At 41.8% G+C, this 20,860-nt stretch overlaps 1 protein-coding gene across 1 annotated transcript; it reads left to right on the top strand.

Annotated features, from left to right (window-relative positions):
- The first annotated feature begins 5,568 nt into the window (after nucleotides 1-5,568).
- LOC120424324 (uncharacterized) lies at nucleotides 5,569-8,221 on the top strand. Its single transcript, XM_039588420.2, has 2 exons — nucleotides 5,569-7,081; nucleotides 7,134-8,221. Exons 1-2 carry the CDS (start codon nucleotides 6,973-6,975, stop codon nucleotides 7,514-7,516), a joined length of 492 nt encoding a protein of 163 aa, XP_039444354.1. The 5' UTR covers nucleotides 5,569-6,972; the 3' UTR covers nucleotides 7,517-8,221.
- The last annotated feature ends 12,639 nt before the right edge of the window (nucleotides 8,222-20,860 follow it).

Here is a 20,860-nt window from a genome sequence, read left to right on the forward strand (position 1 = left end):
TTTTATTGCAGAAAATGTGAAAAACATGCAAAAAATTGAAAAAGTTACTGTAAAAACATGAAAAAAATAGATAGGCAAAATGTAATGATAGGAGGTGGTAGAGTAGGCCAAATACTACCAAAAACAAACATAAACTAAACAAGAAAAATGCAAATTAAAATACTAAAAATGAAACAAGAAAAACATAAAACAAGAGAAGTAAAGTTTTTCGTAGAACAAAAGTTGCTCAAAATGACCTCCTGAACACGGGAAAAATAAAAATTTTCGAAAAAAAATTTGGGCAGTAGAGGGTTAAGAACACCATTTTGTGCAGCTCACAATGCCTCACCTTTTGACCTTCACAGATCCCCAAAATTCGATTTCAATCCTGAGATATTCAACGAAATCCGAAAAAAACTCCGTGCATTTTTGTCAAAGTAGTTTCATTCTTGTCGTGCTATCTTGTCACTCCCTAAAAATAGATGCAAGTGCGACAACTGACCAAAGGGATTTCAGGTCAGAACGCGTTTGACGCACGTACAAGTAAGACTACCGTAAACATTTTTAATTATAACTCGAGACTCCAGCAACCAATTTCAACCAAACTTCGGGACAATGCACAGAATGGTCAGCCAAACAAAACTTGTTTGTTATTGTTTACATTGTGTGCTTTCGTTTTTGTTTTTTCAAGGTCAAACATTGAAACGCGTTTTTCTCGGAACGTCAAAATGGCGGGTGCGACAAGATAGCACGACGACGTCGATGTGGAGTGCCGGTTGGGAGAACCGGTGCCAGAATCGTGGTTCTGTAAATGTCTTTTTCTCGGCCAGGGCTTGGGAGTTGCAGATTGAAATTGGTACCTGAATGAAGAAAGGTGACAGTTATAGGCTGAAGTTGTTCTGTTGTTCTGTTGTTGTTCTTTGTTCTATTTTTTCTGTTGTTCTGATGTTCTGTTGTTCTGTTGTTCTGTTGTTCTGTTGTTCTGTTGTTCTGTTGTTCTGTTGTTCTGTTGTTCTGTTGTTCTGTTGTTCTGTTGTTCTATTGTTCTGTTATTCTGTTGTTCTGTTGTTCTGTTGTTCTATTGTTCTATTTTTCTGTTGTTCTGATGTTCTGTTGTTCTGTTGTTCTGATGTTCTGATGTTCTGTTGTTCTGTTGTTCTGTTGTTCTGTTGTTCTGTTGTTCTGTTGTTCTGTTGTTCTGTTGTTCTGTTGTTCTGTTGTTCTGTTGTTCTGTTGTTCTGTTGTTCTGTTGTTCTGTTGTTCTGTTGTTCTGTTGTTCTGTTGTTCTGTTGTTCTGTTGTTCTGTTGTTCTGTTGTTCTGTTGTTCTGTTGTTCTGTTGTTCTGTTGTTCTGCTGTTCTGTTATTCTGTTGTTCTGTTGTTCTGTTGTTCTGTTGTTCTGTTGTTCTGTTGTTCTGTTGTTCTGTTGTTCTGTTGTTCTGTTGTTCTGTTGTTCTGTTGTTCTGTTGTTCTGTTGTTCTGTTGTTCTGTTGTTCTGTTGTTCTGTTGTTCTGTTGTTCTGTTGTTCTGTTGTTCTGTTGTTCTGTTGTTCTGTTGTTCTGTTGTTCTGTTGTTCTGTTGTTCTGTTGTTCTGTTGTTCTGTTGTTCTGTTGTTCTGTTGTTCTGTTGTTCTGTTGTTCTATTTTTTCTGTTGTTCTATTTTTCTGTTGTTCTGTTGTTCTATTTTTTCTGTTGTTCTGTTGTTCTATTTTTTCTGTTGTTCTATTTTTCTGTTGTTCTGTTGTTCATTTTTTTCTGTTGTTCTGTTGTTCATTTTTTTCTGTTGTTCTGTTGTTCTGTTGTTCTGTTGTTCTGTTGTTCTGTTGTTCTGTTGTTCTGTTGTTCTGTTGTTCTGTTGTTCTGTTGTTCTGTTGTTCTGTTGTTCTGTTGTTCTGTTGTTCTGTTGTTCTGTTGTTCTGTTGTTCTGTTGTTCTGTTGTTCTGTTGTTCTGTTGTTCTGTTGTTCTATTTTTATATTTTTCTGTTGTTCTATTTTTCTGTTGTTCTGTACAGAGACTCGGGACACCGATGATGGACATGCCGCAGCAACTCTGCCTGTGGCAAAAGTTCGCCACCATCGCTCCACCGTCCGCACTGACCATGCAAACTCCCGACAAGACCCGTGAAACAGGAGATAAACGGCGAGCCTTCGATAAGTACGATGTCCGTTGTAAATTTATTGTCGATGAGACTGGATAGCGACGTTTGACTGCTACCGGGCATTGCAGATGCATCATGCTGGTGCTGCTGCATCGCGGTGAATGATGCACCTTTTTTTTTGGGCTTGACTGGGCTGTGGATGCTGGGGAAGATGCATCTCGCACGTGGTGGTGCCAGCGAAAGTGAATGAAAGGAATGAGCAAAATGCAGTTACCGTGATTTCGATTTTGTTTTTGGCGTTTGCTTTTTTATCGAATTTCATTTCCCGTCACCGATTGTAACTTTTGGAAGTTGGTAATACACATAAGAGTTAAGGTTTAGTCACTGTTATTTCAACATTATTTACATGAAAATAATTATTTTCACTATTTAGCAGTGATCCACAACCTTAGGAGCAATTATCTTTACAAAGACAAAATTAAAAGTTTCAGTTACTTCTTTCCAGAAGCTAATGCATTAATCATCCATTCAAGGTCAATAGATTCCAACTCACCCCACCTTACGGCTCTGTCTTCGCCAAACCTGATCATCACCGTTCAAAGGACAGGACACGAACGGTGGGCCGGCAAATCGAAGAAGATAAAAAATCCCAAAACCAATGTTTGAAATTGCAAGCTCTGTGCACCGCCGTGGGCTAGTTTTGGCAAAATAAAACTGAACCAAAAACTGCAGCAGACAAAAAAACCACAGTTATGGTCAAACACGAAATGCAGGCGCGCGAAAAACGTGCAAGTAAACGTTCGACTGTTGCTGTTCAGGGGTCTGCAGATTGTAATGCACTGGGAGAAGAGAGTTCATTCAAAACGAATTATGCGCCCCCGGGCGTTGGGTGCAGTTTTGGGTTGTTGTGAATGAAAGATGCTGCGGCTTCTGGGTTATTGCGATATTATGGATTTTTTGTACAGGAAGGAGAGTTTTGTTTTAAAAATAATTTATAAAGATTTTACCACCAACCATTCCCCCAAAACACTCAATACGAATACATCTCCGCGCTTCTCAACTGTCAATCTGTCAGACTCCGAAAACCAAATCCAGTGATGCGCCCCCGACAAACGTGCCAGTCACCCCGCCAGATGAGATCAGACCTCGCGCTAAAGAGCAGGTAATTGATTGGAAACGTTCCACCGGGAAGGGATGATTTTTCAAAATTGCTGCTGACTTGCCAAAGTGCGTCGAGAGACGACCCGACGACGACTGTTTTCAAACTAGAAAATGATAATATTCTCATTAGAAAGGGGTGGCCGAGAGAAGCTTTTCCTAATGTGTCCAGATCGAAAGAGCAAACATTGAAGGTTTTGACGAGGACCTTCGTCCTCGTGAAGAGTGAAAAAGTGCAGCAGACATTTCTGGCGTTTGTTTACGCAAGAAACGACGGCACCGGCCTCGGTTCTTGAGTGAGAGTGGCAGGCCTTCCCGGAACGCACGAACCACAACAACGTGGTGTGGTCTCTTCTTCAGGTGGTGGTCACTAATAGAAGAACACTCATCTGAGGGGCCTGAACCTGCGTCAAGGAATGTGCACGTTGAGGGCATATCTCTTTCACTTAATCGCTTCCTTGTCGTTGCTGTGGTCATTCCGGGGCCAGTCCGGGCGATCGGCACACTTGGTCCAGGGTTGTTGTTGTTGTTGTTGTTGTTGTTGTTATTGATGATGACGATGCTGGAACCGATAGACTAAATGACTGCGGACCTGGACGTTGATGAAGAGCGATGAGAGGGATGTACTTACTAATGGGATGACACAAGTTGCAGGGGAGTTGACCAGGCGTTCACCTCGAAATTGTATGTGGAATAAAGTGATTCACTATCACTTTTCGTGATAGTAAGTTCCTCCAATAAATCCACATCTCAACTAATTTCTTCACCTTAAGAGCTCCAAACCTAAAACGACTTAACGCATGCTTCACAACGTTAATTAAAATGCTTCCACCGCACACAATCACTGGTGGTCGACGTCGTCCTCAAATTGGTGAAGATGTTTTCCAGTCTAATAACACTCACACACTTTCCTCAAGGCATCTGAAGGGCGAGAGGGAAAGGGTTTGAAATGTCCTTCCCAGCCGTCGCCATGTCATTAAATTCCACACCACACAGAACTAGCTGCCAACAACAAACATCAACCAGCAGTTGCAGACGTGAAGGATACCGTCGTAGACCACAACTCCTTTTGCTTATCTAAGACAATGACCCAAGACGAAGGAATCCGTCTCCCCGTATCCCGTGTGACCCACCAAGTCCGAAGGATATTTGCCACCAGAGTGATGTTCTGGATGTGTTGCCGGCATGTGGTGTGGACCCGCACGGTTGGACCAATCCCACCCCCGCCTGGGTGAGCCCGGAGTGTAATCAAAACAAAACACACTCGCAATTATTTTGTTTGAATATGTATAATGCGTAGTACCAATCTAAGACGGTCCCCCCACCTCTTGCTGGTTGGTCCTCCTTGCGGGTCGTCTTACTTTCGTCCGGGGACATGTCTCAATGTTTTCCCCCCACTAGTTCTGGGTCGGTATTGCTGTTTGCGGCAGCAGCAGCAGCAGCATCTGAGGGTAAATTAAGAGATACATATGTTTAATATCCTTCGGAGAGGCCTCAAATGACACGATAATAAACATAATATAGCACACAATCGCCATATAATATGGGGAGATGATGTTGTTAGATTTAAATTGTGTAATATGTTTTATGATTAATTTAATTTCATTTTCTATTTACATACACAGATATTGTGCGTGCCACTCGGCAAATGGTTCTCTGCACTAGGAAATTTTGCTAGCTGGTGCAGTCGAGTTGAGAAAAGGAAAGCATCTTTAGTCCCTTCATTTGTGGTGACATCTGTGGAGTGTGCGTGATTATGACCCGCAATTGTTCACTTAAAGAAGGTGCACTTGGGTGACCTTTACTAGGCGTGAAATAATGTAAGCTAATAATAATAAAGAGCAATTCCAGCTCAAATTAGGAATTTTTCTGGTACTTTTGTACCCGACTCTCTCCGATTTCAATAAAACTTTTTATACATGTTACCCTAGGCCTATATAAGCCATTTTTGTGTATATGGAGCCAGTTTCACTCGAGAATGACATTTGAGAAGGGCGTTAGGCTTTTAAATATTTTTGCAATTCGTAATTTAAACATTTCTGTACCTCGAAGCCGTAGCATCGCATCAAAAAGTGGTCGAAGAAAAACTTGTAGGAAATTAGACGGTGTTTACACACAAGACGAAGATTCTAGTCAGAAACTTCTGTACTGTACTGTTTTCGTGTAGTTTTTGCCACAGTTTATGTTTTCTAGTTTTCGCACTCTACGTTACATGTAAACACACACATATTTGTAAATAACAGAACACAAACAGGACGAAAAGGTCAGTGAACTTGTCCTGACCGTACATTTTCTTGTAGGAAAACCACCTCAGAACATTCTCATTCCCTGACAGACCTCAGAGCAGGTCAGAACAGTTAATTTACTGCCAAAACAGCCTAGTTTACGCGAATAAAGTCTTATGTATTAAACAGTTTTGTTCTTTGTAATCTGAGTGTTGTAATTTGTATTAACCGGGAAACAAAGTGCGACAGGATCAACAGACGTTCTTATGTGCGCAAACATAAATGGTCCTTCGAGCCGGATCATGTCGTACCGTAAAATCCTGGTTTCGAGTTCGGTGGACCATGTCTGTCGACGCAAAGTATCTGTGCCGTTAAGAATCGCCGGTTGAAGATGGCGCCGGGAGCCATTCTGTTGTGAAGTGCTGAAAAGAACACTAGAAGAGCCGCCATCTTCCATAACCGATACCGCAGCCCGCGCGCGTCTGGATTGCACCCCGATGCGTGGTCAGATTCCGCCCGAGACAACAGAAACCGGGTTATTTCGTGAAAATCTGCTCCGTCGAAGAAATTCACAAATTTCGTGTTGAGTGTTTTTTTGTTTTGATGTTTGACAACTGCGGTTGTCACTGCGAGCTCCACCAACTGTCAGTGAAGAGAAGAGCTGGGAGCTATTTCGCCGCATCAGGGAAAAGTCTGCAGAAACGACTGCAGAAGTCTGCACACCAGAAGATTCGGACTAAAAAGATAAGTCGTGATAAATCCCGTGTTCAAAATCTCGTGTAAATGTGTACTGCATCCTCCATTTTGTTTTGTGTCGCCATCTTGTCTGAGCGAGGTGAAAAAAAATGTGATCGAAAGTGAGCAAAATTCGATCAAGTTGCAAAATTGTGCGTGCCGGTGTAATACCGCACAGCTCTGCCGTCGGGCGAAAATTGAATGGCGAACTGGAATCGCTGCTCTGCAGTGACAGTTCTAATCGGAGAAGAGAAACGTCAAACGGATCGGTTTGTTTACGACACGGGTGAGACGACGATGAAAAAGCAGTTCGGTTGGTTCTAAAAGTGCAGCTCGGTCGTCGCTGCATTTCGGTTCGCCAAGCCGCAGAAGTGCAGTCCTGCGCAAATAAACAGCTTTTGGCGTAATTCGGAACGGTCGCGCGGTGGAATAGTTACGGTTCGTGTGCGGTGTTGTGGCCATACAAGTTGGTCGTGTGCCCACTGTGAAGCGACCAAGCTGAAGAATGATGCATCCATCGGTGGAGAAGAAGTTCACTGGAACCCAGTGAAGATTCCTGTCCGTTTGCTGAGCAAGAAGAGGACCGAAACGTGTCCATGCCCTCGGAAACGATCCGAGACTGCAAGTGAAGAGTTGGACCGCTCATCGCCGGTGTGCTTAGAGCGCACGCACATCACACGCACACGCAGCTGCAGATTATTATCTGCCCTGTGCACAACAACGAACAGCAGAGGCGTCGTCGGAGTTCTGATCGACGAGCCCCAACAAACCAGCAGAATGTTCAGCACGTCTCAAGCTGATAGGAGGATCCAGCGTAAAGGCCTAAGGGGTGGCGCGTTCGTGGTCGGACGGACCAGAACAGCCCCCCACCGCCAACCCAAGTTAAGTACACATCTCATTTCTTTCAACGACCAGTTGTTAAGTGCTCTACAACTTAGGTGTGGCGTCGCTGGATCGCTCGAGTGAAGCAGAAACTTTCGGGTTCGCGTTGTATCTGCTGACGAACGGCAGGGGTAGATTGCCGTGGAGATCGGCGATTCAGTCGCCCATTCATCGTTCTTCCCACGGAACTGTACCAGTAGCACGCGCAGCGAAGACGCAGATCCGCAGAGCCACGTACAGCAGTGAACCGCAGCAGCATCTTCGAACGCGGTCGCGGAGGAATTCTACCGGGATGGTAGACCTCACTAGCAGCCGCAACCTGGAAACCAGAACATCATACCCTGTCCGGCAAGTCAACTTGTCGGAGATTCATCGCCTACGAGCAGCGGCAGCAGTCGCTCAAGTATGCAGATGTTCGTGGTTCCAGCAAAAAGCCTAATGGGGTGGCACGGTTGTGGTCGGACGGGCCAGACCAGCCACTCCAAAACGGCTCCGAGTTAAGTAGCCCTAATTACTGACTATTTGTTCAGACAATCAGCCGTACTCAATCTGTCCCCAGACTTCAACGCCCACAACAGTACTGCATCCATCTGACGTCAACTCCAACAGCAGTGTGGAGTACTACTGACCACTCAACCGAGTGTGGACGGTCATGCCGTGTTGTCGTGTACAGCAGCGTGATCCGTACAGGTCGCTAGGCCAGCGGCAGAAGCTTTCGGTGCGCCGACCGGAAGTTTCATTGATGTTCGCCCAGCTTTGGGGAACAATCTCCACGTACAGTGGTGGAGACGCAACTACAGGCGCAAAGATGACGTCAAGCATGGAAGGGACACACTGGTCCCAACTTCCATTCCAGTAGAGACGCAGTTCTCTTTGGTTAGCGGACGCTGATCCGCTGACACCGGTACCACGAGGTGCCTACAAACTGGAATGGTCTAGCAGAAGTTGAAGGCGAAGAAGAAGAACCCAACAGCAGTTGGACTACAGTTCAGATGTGGGGAACAGACGGACGGACGGAGGAGAACAGAAGTTGGACAAGTTAGCAGCAGATTGTTTCGTCGGTTATGGATGGCCTGTGGGAACAGGCAACAACAACAAGTCGTTCGAAGAAGGACGTCACTGTAACTGCAGTACCAGTGAGTCAACACACGTCAGCAAGCACGATGAGAAGGAGAAAGGTCTGCCCAACCTGGAAGACAACAACAACAAACAGTACTAACGGAGGACAAAGACGGAGATTATGGCAGGCGGCACAACTGTCGCACGCACACACAAGCGGTCGACACAGTGAGCGACAAGAAGCGAGCGAATTCCGAGGCAGAGCAGACAACGGCGGGCGGCATCACGGTCGCTCAGGAACCACACGTCAACAGCAACAACAACACAGATCAGCAAGCCAAAAGCTGAATGCAGGTTCCAGCACAAAGCAACAGGGGTGGCGCGTTCTTGTGATCGGACGGGTCAGAACTGCCCCCCACCACAGCCTCAAGCTAAGTACCCTCTGATTTGTGACACGAAACAGAAAATTTAGCACACAATTTCAGCAGGTACAAACGGTTGGAAACTCTGGCAACGACGAAGCACGGCTAGTGCAACAGCAACGGGAGGAAGATTCAACGGAGAATCGCTGCAGGCCAAGAACACCGCAACTGCAGCAGCAACAGTACAAACGGTACGTGAGGTGACACCCTGGTCACGCGTACGTAAGCAGCGGTCGAGAGGCAGTCAAAAGCAGCAGCAGGTCGGACAACAGCACATCAACAGCCCCGTATCAGCATGGCGGGCGGCATTTTATGTTTAACAACAACACGCAGTACCTGAAGAAAGAGGAAGAAAACGTTCGAACCACTGATCGTATGATCACACACAGCCATACACAGTAGATGTAGTATTTGTTTACAAACAGTTTTGTCAAAGTCAGTACAGAAGTAAACAGGAAGAGCCAAGTAGGAAGATATTATGTTGAAAGCACGCTCAGAGCCGCCGTCTTTCAAGGCGGGCGGCATGTTTACACACAAGACGATGATTCTAGTCAGAAACTTCTGTACTGTACTGTTTTCGTGTAGTTTTTGCCACAGTTTATGTTGTCTAGTTTTCGCACTCTACGTTACATGTAAACACACACATATTTGTAAATAACAGAACACAAACAGGACGAAAAGGTCAGTGAACTTGTCCTGACCGTACATTTTCTTGTAGGAAAACCACCTCAGAACAGTCCCATTCCCTGACAGACCTCAGAGCAGGTCAGAACAGTTAATTTACTGCCAAATACAGCCTAGTTTACGCGAATAAAGTCTTATGTATTAAACAGTTTTGTTCTTTGTAATCTGAGTGTTGTAATTTGTATTAACCGGGAAACAAAGTGCGACAGGATCAACAGACGTTCTTATGTGCGCAAACAGACGGGTTTAAAAAAAAAATACACTGAAAGAAAAATACACGCCAATTTTATGAGATTTTTCTATTTTTAAGTTTAAAAGTTAAATTTTAAGGTGACGTCACGATTTTTTTTCGTTCAAAATTTTTGAGGAAATAACATAAAATGTTACAAAAAGACTCATTAAAAATGCGGGATGGTATGCCTCCCAAAAAAAAATACAAAAATCATTACTAAAACTGTTTTTTTTAGTGGTCTAAATGTCAAAATTTTCAAAAACCAATAGCGGGAATCGATTCCCCAGACAATTTTACATAAAAGTCTCCATATTGACCATTGGACTGGCGAGACATTGCACAATGGGCAAAAACGGGTGAAAAAACGGATTTTTAATGTAAAAATTACGAGGAATCGATTGGTGGTACTCTCATTAGCGGCTAATAACGGGAAGTGGTCTTTTTTATCTCATTTTGCCTTTTTTATGGTGTTTTTCTCGAATACCTTTAACTGCCGTAGTATGCCGCACTTCTAAAGTATCTTATTTTATGTAAAAAAATCACGAGAAATCGATTGGTGATACTCTCAATAGCGGCAAATGACGGCAAGGGCCCATTTTGCCCCAATAACCCCTTATTTATGTGTTTTTCATTAATATCTTGAATTACTGTAGTTTCTTACAGTTTTAAGGAATGTTGTTTTATATAGAAAATCGCGAGGAATCGAATTGTGATATTTTCATTGGCGGCAAATGACAGCAAGGGCCCATTTTGTCCCAGTTACCCCATTTTATGTGTTTTTCGTCAATATCTTTAATTCGTCGCCATCGTGCTAACTTGTCGTACGTGCATTTTGGGCCAAATTGAGTTAAGAACGCCATTTTGTGCAGCTCACAATGCCTCACCTTTTGACCTTCACAGATCCCCAAAATTCGATTTCAATCCTGAGATATTCAACAAAAACCGAAAAAACTCCGTGCATTTTTGTCACTTTACATATGAAAGTAGTTTCAATCTTGTCGTGCTATCTTGTCACTCCATGAAAATTGATGTAAGTGCGACAAAAGGCCAAAGGGATTTCAGGCCAGGAAAGTCAGGATGCGTTTGTCGCACGTACAAGCTAGACTACCGTAAACATTTGTAATTATAACTCGGGACTCCAGCAACCAACTTCAACCAAACTTTGGGACAATGCACAGAATGGTCAGCCAAACAAAACGTGTTTGTTATTGTTTACATTGCGTGCTCTCGTTTTTGAATATTCAAGGTCAAATATTAAAACGCGTTTTTCTCGGAACGTCAAAATGGCGGGTGCGACAAGATAGCACGACGACGTCGAATTGCTGTTGTTTTTACACTTTGAAAGTATAGAATTTTATGAGTCGTGTGGTGTTCGTCGGGGGGATCGGTGTGTGACGTCGCGCGCGAGAATCCGCGAGAAAGTGGTGGAGATTTCTGGATTTCATTGAAAAAGGGATTCACGTCGTCGTGTGTATATTCACTTTCATTTAGTTTTGGAAGCCCTTCCCATAGCTTCGTTGCTCGGATGGCACGACGGCGGTAGAAGTGAAAAATCGCGATTGAGGAATTGATAAGTCCTTCTCATAGCGTCGTAGCTCGGAAGGCAACGATTATGTTTCCCTGATCTATTTAAAATTGCACGTCGCCGAATAAATCGATAAATACAATAACATTTAATTTTGAAAGTCCTTCCCATAGCATCGTTGCTCGGATGGCACGACGGCGGTAGATGTGAAAAATCACGATTGAGGAATTGATAAGTCCTTCTCATAGCGTCGTAGCTCAGAAGGCAACGATTATGTTTCCCTGATCTATTTAAAATTGCACGTCGCCGAATAAATCGATAAATACAATAACATTTAATTTTGAAAGTCCTTCCCATAGCATCGTTGCTCGGATGGCACGCCGGCGGTAAGATGTGAAAAGTCCTTCTTATAGCGTCGTAGCTCGGAAGGTTTATGTTTCACTTTCTGGTCATATCATCTACCAAGATGAATCCTGACCTTCCCTTTCCTTCCCCTACTAACACAATTCCCCCACTTCCCGTGATGCTTGAAGGAGATGCTGTGGATTCAACGGTCTCATGCGGTGTCAACAGGTATAGAGCGACAAACTCTGTGTCTGATGAGTCTGCAACTTCAACTATCGGACTAACATTCCTACCTTTGTTGAACTGCATCTCCTTGGGGGGGCGCCGGTATTGACTTGAAGCAGAGATCTTCAGGGGTTATACAGTGAGGATGATTAGCTCCCACTAATCATCTGTTGGTTCATTGTGTAACTTCAGCTGATCTGTCAATAACGGAGTAGCAGCTCATTGGCAGTCAACCATGCTCATGCTCATGCTCTTTGAAAGTATAGAATTTTATGTCAAAAATCACGAGAAATCGATTGGTGACACTCTCATTGGTGGCAAATGACGTCAAGGGCCCATTTCGCCCCATTTAACCGCTTTATAATGTGTTTTTCGTAAATTCCTTGAAATTTCATTATTTCTTACAGTTTCAACGTGTATTATTTTATGTAGAAAATCACGAGGAATCGATTGGTGTTGTTCTCATAAGCGGCAAACGACGGCAAAGGCTCGTTTTGACCCATTTACCCCATTTTATGTATTTTCTATAATATCTTGAAATGCCGTGGTTTTCCAAACTTTAAATAAGTGATATTTTATGCAGAAAATCACGAGGAATCGATTGCAAACATTCTAAATTGCGGCAATTGGCGCTTAAAATAGTATACTTTCAAAGTGTAAAAACAACGGCAATTTAAGATATTAACGAAAAACACATAAAATGGGGTAACTGGAGCAAAATTGACCCTTGCCGTCATTTGCCGCTGTTGAGACTGTCACCAATCGTTTTCTCGTGATTTTTTACATAAAATAAGATACTTTAGAAGTGCGGCAAACTACGGCAGTTGAAGATATTCGAGAAAAACACCCTAAAAAAGGCAAAATGGGGTAAAATGGACCACTTCCCGTTATTTGCCGCTAATGAGAGTACCACCAATCGATTCCTAGCATTCCCTTTTGACGGCATCAAAAGATCAATTTTTCACCCGTTTTTGCCCATTGTGGATTGCTCGTAAATTCTCGGATGTCATATACTTTTGGACAGTTTGTTCGTTTTTTTCTGATCAAAAGTATATGACATCGCGCTTTTGGCGCGACGTTTCCAAAATTCAAACCGATGAAACTTTTGTTGTTGTGAATGGATTTGGCTGAAGTTTGGGGTAATATTAAGAAAGATAAATTTCCTAAAATCTGAAGTTGGTCCGATCAATATTTTTGGAGATATCAAAAATGTCAATAACTTTGAAACGGTAATAGGTAGGTAAGTTTTTTAATAAGCATGTGAATGTAGACATTCCAAACTGCTTTTGCTAAAAAATTCATAAGGTTTGATCAAAACACGAGCGAGCACCAACAATTTGAATTTTGGGTTAGGTTTTACAAATTGTTCAATGTCATATACTTTTGACCAGTACTGTATGTGTATATAAAAAAATCTCGAAAATAAACAAATAAGTATTTTAGGACTATTATTTTCTGTAAAAAAATTACAAATCGGCAATTTTTTCCGTGTACCAGTTTTCTCAATAGTCCTCAACTCAAAAGTTACAAATATTTGAATATTTACGTATCAATTTTGTATGGACAACTGCCAAAATTGTATGGAGACTTGTATGGGTGAACCAATGACACAAAAAAGCTTTTTTGGTCATAGGGAAGGCCCCCACAAAGTTTGAGGCAAATCATAAAATACAAAAAAAAAATGATCGAAATCAGCCGATTTCGTAGAGAATAGCTCCGTAGCTGTTGAGCCTTTTCACAATTATTGCTTTGATAATGAATTCACAAAGAAAAACTTACATTTTATGCATAAAGCTTTCTTATACCAACACGGTAAAAAGGTGTAAACATCGAGGTGTAATTTTGGAAGGTTGAATATTACCTTTTTATGATTTAATTTTACCTCAATTTAGACGATAAGAGTGACATTATACCAGAAAAGTTGTAAAATTACTCATTTTTAGAGGTAAAATTACAATTAAAATTCCAACGATAAGTCATCTTCTTCAGACATCCATTTTCAGAGCCTTTGACCATAGAATAGGTAAAGGTACCTATTCTATGCTTTGACTAATTTGATAGAGGCTCGTAACTTTTGTAAAAGTTAACAGATCTATACACCCAAATGAAAAATATATCTCAAAATCTGCAACAGTAGATTTGCTGCAGAAAATGTCACATTTTATAACATTTTTTTGCAGCGAGCCCGTAGATCATTTTTGCCCGCGTGTAAACATTTCAGCGATCTGCATTTCTCACCAACACATATAATGCTGGCCCGACCCCGAGCAACACTCCGAAGAGAAGAATATGTTGGTGCTCTTTCACTCACATTTCAACAGGCGTCCATGGCGCGGTGGTAGCGTGTCGGAAGAATAATCAAGGAGTTGGTGGTTCAATCCTCGTTCTGTTAAGGTTTTTTTTTGTGAAATACAACTAAAAAGCCGTCGGTAATGTCGATAATTGTCGGTAACGGGCAAAAATGTCATATCCCTATATCGCAAAAAATGCATGAGGACTGTTTTCATGAGGACTGTTTTTCAGCGGATGGGAGCTTAGGTGTAAAAAGAGGTTTACAATCGAGAACGCCAAGGCATTGCTGTAGAGAGAACAATTTATTTATTTATGATACTTCATAGCCCCACTGCGTTGGAACAATATAAAAAAAAAAAATAAGAAGAACTGTGTTGCCTGTTTTTAGTGAGTTAACATAGTTTGACCCAAGTTTCACCATCAGACAATTGCCGTACTAACACGTTTAAAAAAACTATGTTTTCTTTTGAAACATTCAAACGACATCAATTCTTTAAAACGTTATTAAAAATATTTATTTGCATTCTGTTTATCTCCTAAAAAGCTTAAATAGGACAGCATGACGACTTGGTGAACACATCACTCTCAGAAGCTGTCACCCTTTTTGACACCCTTCCACATTTAGTGTGTCGTCACCGTGTTCGTCTGTTCTGGTTGATTTTGTCATCACTTGACGTTATCATTATCAGCATATCATCAGCCAGCAACTCTCTCCCTCTCTGTACGAGAACATCACCGGAGCGAGTTATTCCTGCGGTTCCAACCTACTTCAAAGTTTTTTTTTGGGTTCAACAAAAAAAAGTACGACAAAATTCACATTGTTGTAGGTGTGTGTATGCTTTTGTCACCTTTCGCTGGTTGGTTGGTCCAAAAACTCATCCACATTAGTACTACACTCGGAATATATTTTCAGGCTCTCGAGCAGCAGAAATTTCCACCACGCCAACAACAGAGCAGCAGAGAAAGAGGAGATGCTTCCTGCGGATAGAATTCATATGGAAATTTTCTAACCTTATCTAACACCGGGTTTTCGGGGCATGAATGGGATTCAATTTAAATTTGCCGCCTTTTTGCAGGTAAATAATACAAACCCATAACTATACGCTGGAAGCAGCCATGTTTGGGGGAGGGACAAAGTCTGGCCGTGATATTTTTCGACATTGAATGGGAAATAATTGTTGAAAAATTGAATTTACTCCATTTTGCTGGGAACACCGGTGAGGAGGGGGAGGTGAGTCAAATGCTGCTGCGGCAAAAGTGTGAAGATTCAATTAAAACTTTGACACCCATTGGCACCCAACGTGATTTCGGCCCAATGTTTCCATTCTCTTGAGCATTTCGGGAATTTTGAATCTCCCCCCGGCACCTGCGGTAATTTGTCCCCGCTACCCCTTGTCAAATTCAGAAAAACGTTCGGAATTCCGTTTATTTTAATCGATTTTCGACCTTTAGCCGCACAAACCGAACCGAATGACAGAGACTCTTCCCGCCGGAGGGGGGCGCCCCCGGTCCAAAATTCTACCCCCTCCGATGAGCTCTGTCCTCGCACGGGGGGACACCGCAGGGCAAACCGCCAAATTACAAAGGGCCGCGCGCAGCCACAAAACAGAGCGGTTATTGAAAACTTTTATCATAATTTGATTTTAACGCACTTTTCGCTTTCGGTATTCCGGGATTCCGGATTCCTCCTGTCGGCGTGAACCATCCCAGAAAGAAAACGCAAACGGACATTATCGACGCAATAATCATAAACGGTGTAATTTTAAATTACACATTTCATTTCACTTTGGCCCGGGGAAAGACAAAAAAAACAATAAAAATTCAAGATGAGCCTTGATGCGGTTGAATTTCAGGGATCGTTTTATGATCTGAACACGTATGCTGCTGCCGTGTGGAAGAAGCATCAAAAATCAAAATTATGCGAAATTTGGTCATTTGGGACAGCGAAATCAGCTGTTTACGGTCTTGTGAAAGTTATATGGGGTTGGATCTTTTCGCATATGGGATCGTGATCTGTGAAATTTGAAATTTTGTTAGCCTTTTAATTATGGTAGATCAAACATCATGATCCAAAATCGTTTGTATAATTTCTAGTATGTAGGTCAAATTTCGAGTTGAGTTCAATTAGTTCAAAAAAATAAATAACTGAAACAACTACACGGAGAAAAAAGTGTTCCCAAGATCGTGAACACTCATTCATGAAATTGGGAACCACGAATAAAGTGTTCAAATTCCATGGTACGTTTTTGAAAATCGTACCATGGCATTTGAACACTTTGTTCGTGGTTCCCAATTTCATGAATGAGTGTTCACGATCTTGGGAACACTTTTTTCTCCGTGTAGTACCTGTACTACACTTCATGGCACATTAATACAATGTATTACAATGTGAAAGTACAAGCACAACGATATGATCCAGTTAGTTACACGGTTCAACTTCATCAATTTAACACAAACTTCTCCTCTTTCCAATCCCAAAACCTCCTCAGAGCCCTCCGACCCCCAATTCCGTTAACGTCAAAGGCACTCTCGAATTGATCTGATCGGTTGGTATTTTCGTTATTTTTCCTCCAAGAAGGGCCCATGTTGAGAAATATCAACATCGTCATCGTCCAGACACTCAATCGATCCGCTGCTGGTCGGGCTGGCCCCTCCACCGGACGGCCCCGCGAAGGCCCGGACTCATCCAGTGGCCATGGCCAAGACAAACAAACGCCAAGTGGTGGTAATCGAAATTCTCATGGAAACGGCTACTGTGCGAAGCACTTCTCTCCGGCCAAGGAGTTGATTTCTCGCGGTGCGGAAATCGATGGCCCTCGAGAATGGACTCGGCCGGGGCTGCTGCTGCTGCTGCTACTTGATGCTATAAACGGTTTGGGGCCGCCGGAGGTCACGGCGTAGGTCCGTCTCTCGTCAATCTCGTGCTCCCCGAGTGCTCCCATTGATCGGTACAAATATGCTACCCCCCCTTCTCGTCACTCTAAAAACAACCAAAAGGCGGTGGCGGTGGTGGAGAAATGACTAATATATTCAACGTGAAATAAACATCAATAAAACGTTATCGTTGCTCTTGTTGCTCTTGGTGCTACAACTACGATGTGGAGGATCCCCCCCCCTCTCCTCTTTTACTTGGATCAACCACCATCCAAGGCAGTTGAGCAGTGCTTTGTTGTTATTTTGAATTGGACAGCGACTCATTCCGTGAAGGAGCTTTTGCTACTGTTCGGTTTTGATCTCGATTTTAGCGGATCCACTCTTTCAGTTTGATCAGACAGCGTGTTTTTTGCTTTGCACAAATTGAGGAATATGAAAACAATCTTTAAAAGCTGCGCTGAAAACACACCACCGTGAGTAGCGACCAGCACTAGTTCTCCATACAAACTTTGAAGAAAAACCATTCGGCTCAGTCTGACTATGAAAAAATCAAATTGCACGTGTTTCTGGAAACCCCAAGCTTCATGATTTTCCCTCGAGTTGAGCCTGCGCAGAAATTTTGTTGGTCGGTGTTACTGGACAAAAATTTTACAGGAAAGAGTCTTTTCAAAACTATTTTATTGTGAAGCAAAAAACCAATCCTAAAAGATTTTCGAAAAAAAAAACAAAAAAATATGTTCAGTAAAAATTTACTTGGCTTATTGTATGAAACATTTATAAATAAACGTTATAGTAAACTCTCGTTCTAAGTTTAGTACTGCAAAAATGCTGTACTATCACTGGGGGTGACATCGGGTCTGAGGGTTGAGATAGGGTCGAAGTAGTTTTTACCGATTTTGCAGTTGTTCAAGTTTCTCTCAACAAAAGTTAATTCTGTTTAAAGGGTTGTCTAGGCTACATCTAAAGTAAAAAAATAAATATCTTTTTTTGATTGCAACAAATCCTATCATTTGTCATTCATGAAAATATTTGTTCTCAAAAGTTTTTTTTTTCCTTTTTTTGAGTTCAAAATATGCAAATAGTGTCTTCCCTATGTTAATAAAAAAAAATACTATTATACAATTGATTTTCAAAAGGTACATTACATTTTATAAGCTTAAAAGAAATTCATCAATACATTTTATTTTGGCCCCCCACCCAAAACCGGAAATATTTATATTTTCTAACTGGCTCAAACTATTTGGGGACCAAAAAAGCAAATTTATGTCATTGCACAGTGGGGCGAGATGGCAATCTAGCGGGACAAAATTAATAGCGCTCTGGGGTTACGTCCTAGAGCTTCGGTGTCTGTAGCAAAGTTGCTCAGAAAAATCAGGGCTACATTTTGGTAATAAAATGTAGTTCCAATTTTGGCCGCATAGGTGGCGATGAGATCTAACTTTTTCCAGTGACCTACTAGCGAGTTGGTGTCTTGGACAAAGTTGTAGATCTCACTAAATTACATATAGTCACCGAACATGTCAAAATTCTCAAAAATAACTGTGATAAGTTACAGTTAGTTTAAAAAATAGTTATAATTAAGCTATGAATATTGAGTCAATCTAGTCAACACCCATACAAGGCTCCCTACAATTTGGGCAGCTGTCCATTAGGATGTAACAAAACCACACTTTTTTGCGGGCATTTCAGGGGATGATCCCCTAGGTGTACTGAGTCAGAATCCCAAATATGAGCTCGATTGGTTGCGACAGGACCTGGCGCTCCGGCTTCAAAGTTTAAATGGGATTTAACCAGTAACATCGGTGCGTTTTGGTTTTTGCCCTTTTTGAGTCCTTCAACGATTTTTTGATTTTTCAAAAACCTCATGAGCTTATAGTTTGTGTTCCAGGGTACAACTTTGCCGAAGACTGCGAAGAGATTTGTCCGCTCAGAAAAATGGTACAGAATTTACAAAATCTTTTCTCTTGTTTTTCTGATAACGTAAAACATGTTCTGGCAACACTCGCTTTTGATGCGCGCTTTCGGCAAACTATGCAACGCATGCTACGGTGCGTCGCGATGCGTCGGCATGTATTTGTCCAGCGTCGTGTTGTTGTTTTTGTTGTTGTGATTGTTGAGAACGAAAGTTCTTATGGAACTGCAAGAAGCTCTCCGGTTGACTCTCAGGGTTCAGTTGGATGCCTAGGCAGAACCGATTCTAAACCTTGCTCGAGTGCCAACTAACGCGGCTGTCTTGAAAGCGCTTTATTACGCACGGATGTTGTGTGTATTTGAATATTCCGTATTCCGGAAGATATTTCGAGAGACACGCATTTTAGTGAGAGTTTTCACTCGCTTTGTAATCAATCAAAGAGTTATGGCAATTTGGCAATAAAATCGGTCATGAACAAATTAATGTATTGCATTGACAACATTACTGCCGTTCGAAGCAAGTCCGTCCCATATGTAATTTCGTCAATTTTGAAGTAATGATGTAGTTCGATTCGAAATCTTGTGACCTATCAGAAAAACCAATAAAACTTAGTACTTTGTTCCAGAAAACCGTAGACCGCGGGACAAATTTGAAGTGCGTTTTTCTCGGCTTGCTGTTTTTACATATGGGACGGACTAGATTCGAGCGGCAGATTAGTAAACACTATTTTCATACAGTAGACTTCTCTGGCTAGATATTTTGCGAATTCATTAGACACCAATTGCACTATGTTCGAGCATAGGTTCGCTAAAATGTCCCCCAGCACCACAATTGGTCGCGACGATCCACACGGAGACAGGACCAGGTGGGCTTAGAACTAAATCCTGCGATTCACTGCCAAATAGAATACAGGAATCTACGACAGATTAAAAGAGCAGCACCGGTGATCAAATCCTCCGGCACCATCGAAAAGATAAGCACATCATCCAAATAAAGCATTTTCTTTCCATGTGTCAAACTTTCACCGTTGTACGCTGGATGTTTTCTCGCTGCTATAGTTACGACGCCTGGCTCTGGATGCACGCGTTCAAAGAAAGTACTACTAATCAAACAAATTAATGGCAAATTTTTTTTTTTATTTTCAAATCATTGTACAAGCAGTACTAATTTTCAAATCTCTTTACAGTCTTCGGCAAAGTTGTGCCCTGGAACACAAACTATAAGCTCATGAGGTTTTTGAAAAATCCAAAAATCGATGAAGGACTCAAAAATGGCAAAAACCAAAACGCACCGATTTTACGGGTTAAATCCCATTTAAACTTTAAAGCCGGAGCGCCAGGTCCTGTCGCAACCAATCGTGCGCATATTTGGGATTCTGACTCAGTACACCTAGGGGATCATCCCTTGAAATGCCCGCAAAAAAGTGTGGTTTTGTTACATCCTACTGTCCATACAAAAATTGATCGTAAATATTCGAAAATTTCTATCTTTTAAAGGAATTTTCTGATCAGTTTGGTGTTTCCGGTAAACTTGTAGGTATTCATGAGGATTATTCAAAAACAAATAGGTAGATGGAAATTTAATAATTAATTATTGCATATTTTTTCAAAATCAAATAAATTTTTTCGCTTTACAGCATTGTCTTAGTGTTCTCGATTGCGAGATTCCTACTCGAAACTAGGTGCTGGAAGGCTTGATCATTAAAGCAATTGCAAACCTTTTTTTATACCTAAGCTTCCATCCACCCCGGGATTCGAACTGGCGACCTTTGGATTGTGAGTTCAACTGCCTATAAGCGACTCCACCGAGACAGGACCCAGGGAGACGGCTCCTGCGCCTGGACTGAGCTAACGACCTTACCTTTGGGTTAGACCGGGGCCAACATTTACTTCCCTGTCCGACGGAAGGCGTGATTTGGATTTCAGTTTTTAAGTGGTATAAAATTTTTATTCGATAGTACTTAAAGATTATTGGAAAAAGTGCATCGTTTTCAAAATAAAGCCACTCAAACTTTAACCATAACAGACACATTCCAGCTTTAAGATTTTTTTAAGTTGAATAATTTCCAAAAAAAAGCCAAACAAAAAAATTAAGGATTTTTTTGTTTTCAAACTTTATTTTTTTTTTGTACCATATCTCAGTATTTAACGATCATTTTTTCAATTTAAAAATTGAAACTTACTTGCGAATTTTTCTGATCTCTTCGAAAAGAA

Source organism: Culex pipiens, chromosome 3 (genome assembly GCF_016801865.2).
Source record: "Culex pipiens pallens isolate TS chromosome 3, TS_CPP_V2, whole genome shotgun sequence".
NCBI classification, from domain to species: Eukaryota; Metazoa; Arthropoda; class Insecta; order Diptera; family Culicidae; genus Culex; species Culex pipiens.